At 48.6% G+C, this 6,401-nt stretch overlaps 1 protein-coding gene across 2 annotated transcripts in view; it reads right to left on the bottom strand.

Moving 5' to 3' along the window:
* ATP6V1C2 (ATPase H+ transporting V1 subunit C2) overlaps positions 1-6,401 on the bottom strand; it is a 20,858-nt gene that overhangs the window by 1,129 nt on the left and 13,328 nt on the right. For both annotated transcript variants that reach the window (XM_035895340.1, XM_035895341.1), the window contains 6 exons: positions 4,505-4,603; positions 3,374-3,442; positions 2,614-2,706; positions 2,102-2,195; positions 1,695-1,792; positions 574-703 (listed from right to left, as the gene is read on the bottom strand). In XM_035895340.1, coding sequence (XP_035751233.1) covers positions 574-703; positions 1,695-1,792; positions 2,102-2,195; positions 2,614-2,706; positions 3,374-3,442; positions 4,505-4,603 — 583 coding nt within the window. The remainder of the gene's footprint in view (positions 1-573; positions 704-1,694; positions 1,793-2,101; positions 2,196-2,613; positions 2,707-3,373; positions 3,443-4,504; positions 4,604-6,401) is intronic.

Genomic DNA, 6,401 nt, shown 5'->3' with positions numbered 1-6,401 from the left:
GTGGGATGGCAGGGTTAGGTTAACGGTTGGGCTTGATGATCTTAAAGGTCGTGTCCAACCTAAACAATTTTACGATTCTGTGGTTCTAATGGGTTTATCCTAAATTGTGCACTCAAGATAGAGGGAGGGAGAAAGCAAGTACTCCTGCTTTGCTGAAGTCCTAGCTTGAGGTATGTAGTCAATGACAGCCTTTTACCGGGGACAGAGGTGACACAGTCCTAGCACTTAGTTCTGAATTAATTTTTCTTGCTTGTGTTGATCTGAATGTTTATAGAAGACTTGAATCTTTTTACCAAGAAGAACTGACATAATTGAGCAGACCTACCTCAGTCCCGTAGCTGTAAGCATCAGATGCTTCAGCAGAAAATATAAGCAACCTCTGTGCATCTCCATCATGATCTGAGCCTACCTGTTACCCTTAGTCCAGTCCATAACCACCGGGGATTAGAGCTGCACCTGGGGATCCCAGGTTGCAAGGTGTGAGGAGTTGCTCTAACCCCCCAACTGTCCAAGTGTTCATTTGGCTAAACTGAGACATGCTACAGCACGGGCCATCGTCACCCAAATACGTACCTCCATTATACTTGCTGCTGCAACTTCATCCAGGTGCTTGAAGACCACATTCAGGACCTCTCTCAGGCGTTTTACAGACTTCCTGTTGGGCTGCAGCAGCATGGCTTGGAAATTCACCGGGAGGCCGTACCTTGAAACACATCAAGGTACGGGATCATCTGCTGGGAAGGGGCACATCTTTCCGCTCCTGCTCTTCTCCCTCTGCAGTCCCCTGGCACGCTAGCTGACTGCACCACCTCGGCGGCGGTGTGCTGCCTCCTTATCTGAACGCATTTTCTTTCTGAAGCTGAAAGTCAACTAAATGGTGTCTTCCTATTTTCCACTTCCCTGTAAGTGCCCCCAAAGAACTGTTTTTCATCAGCTTTGTATGTTGACTATTTTTGTGGTCCTCTGTATTATCTCTGTTGTGGTTTAACCCAACAGGCAGCTGAACACCACCCAAGCCCACTCGCTCACACCCCCCACAGTGGGGTGGGGGAGAGAATCAGAGGAGTAAAAGTGAGAAAGCTCATGGGTTGAGATAAAGACAGTTTAATAGGTAAAGCAAAAGCCACGCGCACAAGCAAAGCAAACCAAGGAATTCATTCACCACTTCCTATGGGCAGGCGGGTGTTCAGCCATCTCCAGGAAAGCAGGGCTCCATCACGTGTAACAGTGACTTGGGAAGACAAGCGGCATCACTCCGAACGTGTGTGTCATCCCTCCCCCCTTCCTTCTTCCTCCCCTAGTCTATATACCAAGCATGACATCACATGGTCTGGAATAGACCTTTGGCCAGTTGGGGTCAGCTGTCCTGGCTGTGTCCCCTCCCAGCTTCTTGTGCACCTGGCAGAGCTGAGAGCTGAGAAGCCGTTGGCCACTCTAAGCACTACCCAGCAACAACCAAAACATCAGTGTGTTATCAACATTTTTCTAGTACTAAATCCAAACCACAGTACTATACCAGCTACTAGGAAGAAAATCAACTCTATTTCAGCCAAAACCAGGACAGTCTCCTGTGAGCTTCTGGAGCCTGGTGGGTAGGGGTTGTTCCCTCACATGAAGCAAGGGCCCCAGGAGGAGCACTGTGCATTTTGACTTCTACAGGAATCTCTGCTGGCACTGCATGTTTGCCCACTTACCTCAGGACAGATTCAACAAAAACTCTCAGGGCTTTCACGTGAATCCAAGCCACAAATGCTTCACTGAAGTTCACTTTCAGCCAGCGCAGTAACGGGCCCTATGAGGACAGACACCATGGTATCGTGATCCCCTCGCTACGTGAAACAGCTCCATCGCTACCGCCACCAAGGCCATCTTGGGCTGCGGAGATAATTCTCAGGCAGCCTGTTAGCGGCTCCCAGCTTATCAAAAACTCAGATGACATTGGGCAAATTGTGTTATCTATTCCGTGCCTCAGTTTTCTGGGCTAAATGGAGCTCACAGGAGCCTGATGGAACCACAAAGCCATTTCCAAGTGAGAGGTGCTTGGGCGTGCTGTTAGCAAAGGCTGTCATTACATGGGCCATCAACTTGATGTACTACTTACATATTGTTGTTTCTTGTCAGAAGCTAATTTCATCAGCTCTTCCTTTTCACATTTCAGTTCCTTCTCATCAAAATAAAATTCTCGAACCATGAACCTACAATGGGACAACATTTGCTCTCACAAACCACATTCCAAGCAATATCCACACTCATTTCTTTTGCCTCTGGAGAAGCGGGTATGGGATGTTTCAAAGTTGTTAGCCATTTAACCATTTAAAGTATGTGGAGGGTGGAAGTTGAAACCACCCCCAGAAAGCAAGCTCCCCGCTGTCAGTAGCACAAGAGCAGGAAGGACCACTCCAGGATCTGTAGTTTGGTGCTTAAATAGGACGACTGTACCTGCTGCCACAGCTCCTTCCAACCCCGCTGTCTCAGTGGCTTTGGGGCCAGCAGCAGCCCAAACAGCAAAGTCCTAAACCCCAGGGATGGATTCAGCTGTGCTGCATGCAGCACAAGCCTCACCTTACCCCATCGCTCGCTAGCCTGCCCTGCCTGGCAATGCATGCTTCTTACCTGTTCTCCCTGGCTTTAGCCTTGAAGTCATCCATCACTTTTCTAAACAGGGTCACTGTGAAGAGTCCTCCCTCAGCATCCTCAGCAATCATTCTGTGGGAGGGAAAGTCGCTGCTGTGATTTGACATGGCAAATCCCTCATTACCTTCCCCTATTGCAGTTCTTTTTTTCATTTATGGTACTGAACAATACCCTGCTTATCAAGAACTCTGTGACTGAAGTAGGGAACAAAGACTTGGAATGTTTAATTCCTAGGATGGATTTTTTACTCCAGGTGAAAAGATAAGTTAACATGGCATTTGCTAATGCAAATGGCAGTACTCTGAATTATCCTACTCTACAGCAGGAAACAATTAAAGATGTAAAGACAGCATTTGATCTTCGTTAAATTAGTTTCCGTAAAGTTGCATGTGATTGTGTGTGTCTGAGTTATGCCTGGATTACTGTAACAAATTGTTTGTCTGAGTTACACAAAAAGCAAAGTCCCTGGTTGAAAGTAGAAAGAACTAAATTACTGGAAAGGGGAACAGCAAGCTAATTGTAAAAAAAAAAGTGATGCTTTTTTTTTTCTTTCATCTGCACTTCCCTTCAACAGAGTAATTTCTGATTTCGGTTGAGAATGAGGTTGGGCAAATCTGTATGTTAGCATGGAGCCCATGCGTTAGACAAGTGACTCCTCCCAGGACCCAGAAATCTGAGGGGCTGAAATACAGCAGGGATCTCTGAACAAACAGGGACCTTAATTTGGAACTTCACTTACTTGGTGGAGCGAGGCACTACCATATCAGAGAGGGATTCATAGGTCTTCTGCCACTGTATGTAGCTTGACCTTTAAGCAACACAAAACAAAGCACAATAAATAAATAATACATACTAGAAAGCAAATGTGTAGATAAATATAGTTAACCAAGCTAATGGCTTAGGTTAGAAAGGTTGGAGCTCTTTCTGCTGGGTTATGTGATTAAGATACATTAACCTCTCCTGTCCTTTCCCCTCCTAGTCACCAGCTAGGGAGCTGTTTCCCTCAACGCTGCACCCTCAGTCCTCACTTTGGGCCTTGGCGTGAGGAAGGGCCCAGAGCAAGAAGCTGATGGTGGGAATAACGTGGCTTTTGGCACATCCTTGCAGGCTGCCACGCAGTGTCCCATTCCCCAGGACCCCTGCGCAAGCTGCCCCTGATCCATGGGTAGGTGCGGTACATCTGCTATGCGCAATCCCAGAGCCGATCCGGTGCCACACTGCAAACGTGGCGAGGGCCAGCACTGGGAGAAAGGGCTCAAGGGGAATCTGAAAGAATGTGCAGATAATAAACTCAACAAACTTACCTCAGATAGCTTTTTGTAACATGATTTTCACAGACAGAAAAGTGACGGTACTGTATGTGTGTGTGTCAGGACAGGGCTATCCTGAGAGGAGAAGTTTTGTGTAGGCTTCTGAGAAGGACATGGCGTAACTTCACAACTGATGGTGATGGCAGTCATCCTACCTGCAGGCACTTACGAATACACCACCAGTGGTGGCCTTGCGAGTTTGACAGGTCTAATTCCTTTCACAAGCTGGCAAAGTTCCAGTAAGAATCTGTTTTTCTCCTTTTTTTTAACTCCCACTATTCCTACCAGGAGGCTGTTTGAGAACCCACTCTGTAACAGTTAAAAATCTCCATCCCCTTCCTGTCCTGCTCCGAGTTTTAACCTCCATCCAGGAGCAGTCTTTGTCTCTTTCTTTTGTGCTAGCTCCACCCCTGGCAGAAGCTGTTCTTTCTCTTTGCTAACAGCTCCAGCCGTGCCCCAGCCATGGCACTGGTGAGCGGCTCCAACCTGTCCCAGGATCTGGTGCTTAGGCCTGAAACTCAACGGCACGCTGAGCATGTGTGCATGCACTATTGCCTTACTTTGGCACCACGACGAGCAGCGTGATAAGATACTCGGAATTCAGAACAAAGTCGTCTTTATGCACGATGTCTGCTAGGGTCCGAGTCAGCAGATTTCCCCTAGAGTGAAGAAGCCAAAGAAGAAATACCATTAGCAGGAACCCAGCAGCAGCAGCAGCAGCACACGGGAGGTGTTGCGCTGTGGGTATAGTTGCTAATAGTGTATATGGGGGTAGAAGAAGGCCAGGAAGGAGGTGGCTAAAGGGCACAGCTACACTTCTACAATGGCCATTTAGTTATTTTTACTGCAACTAAAAAGAATAAAAAAGCAACTAATACTAATGGCAGAACACTGGTGACTAGCGCTAGGCTAGTTTATGCCCTTCATGTGAAATTACACCATTCTGCTGCTGTTGTTTCTACAGTAAGGTTGTAGATGCTTGGGGGGTGGACACCTGAAGTTACCACCCCGCTCCCAGTCGCTGCCACAACTTGCTGGAGGCACCTGCCTTCTGCAGGCTGCCTGTTGAGCTGCCTGTGTGACCGTGCCTCAGGCAGAGTCAGCAATGTCAGCACGGACCTAAGCCATCAAAGCAACCCTGGCATGCCTGGACTGCCGTGGACAAGCACACAGAGATGCCTCCAGCTGAGGGACAGCGGGAGCAGCAGTCTCATGCACAGGTGGGATCTGCAGGAGGGGGAAGGACCTAAACCAGTAGGTTTTGGTTTGCAGTTTGCTATGCCAGTCTAAGCATTAACTGGCCAGTAACATCTTATTAGATGTTTGTTCAACCCAAGCTAGCTGGCACTGGTAGACACCAGAGATGCCAGCATTTAAAGGTGGACAGGACAGTGAGAGGAAGATAGGCCTGGACCAGGAGGTCTCCATTCTTCTCCGTTATCACCTTGCTGGAGGCCTGGCACTGCTCGTGTTCCCCACACAGAGCTTCTGCCTCTCGCCTGGTGCTTAGAGCTGATGTGGAAGCTGGAGTGGGCTGGGAATACAAACAGTGCCAAGAAAAGTGAAACAGGACCTAATGTCCCCTTGTCTCTCCTGCCCACAATTACCCACATGCATACAGCCTGGGACAAATGTGTCCAACGCTGTCTATACCAAGCTGGAAGCAGAGGCCAGTGGCGCTGGCTGGCAGTGGTGGGGCATGGACACAGGAATGCAGCAGAGAGGGGGAGATGTAACTGTGGCATGGCTCCGCTGACCCCCATGGGCACTGCACTCCCCACGTTGAGCAGGTCTCCATGAGGGATAATGTTTTTTAGACAAACGCGTTCTGAACCACCACCACCTGCAAGTATTTTTTTCTGTGGTTTCTGGTTGGGTTCAGTGGGGTTGGAGCCAGACATGCTCATCCTGTCTCCACATTCAGAGCAAAGTTCAAGCCACCTTGGGTTTGGTTTGAGCCCCTGTGAGTATCTTCCTTGGGTAAAGGCTGGTTTCTAACCAGCTTGTGGGGCTACAAGAATGATTCGAGGGCTGGAGCACCTCTCCTATGAGGACAGGCTGAGAGAGTTGGGCTTGTTCAGCCTGGAGAAGAGAAGGCTGCGGGGAGACCTTATGGTGGCCTTTCAGTACTTAAAGGGGGCCTATAGGAAAGATGGGGACAGACTTTTTAGGAAGGCCTGCTGTGACAGGACAAGGGGTAATGGTTTTAAACTAAAAGAGGGTAGATTTAGACTAGACACAAGGAAGAAATTCTTTACGAGTGTGGTGAAACACTGGAACAGGTTGCCCAGAGAAGTAGTGGAGGCCCCATCCCTGAGAACATTCAAGGCCAGGTTGGACGGGGCTCTGAGCAACCTGATCAAGTTAAAGGTGTCTCTGCTCACTGCAGGGGGTTGGGCTAGATGACCCCTAAAGGTCCCCTCCAACCCAAAACCTTCTACAATTCTATGATTCTAG

Source organism: Egretta garzetta, unplaced genomic scaffold (genome assembly GCF_000687185.1).
Source record: "Egretta garzetta isolate BGI_Z169 unplaced genomic scaffold, ASM68718v1 scaffold15, whole genome shotgun sequence".
NCBI lineage: Eukaryota > Metazoa > Chordata > Aves > Pelecaniformes > Ardeidae > Egretta > Egretta garzetta.
This window is presented reverse-complemented; position numbering and strand designations above follow the sequence as displayed.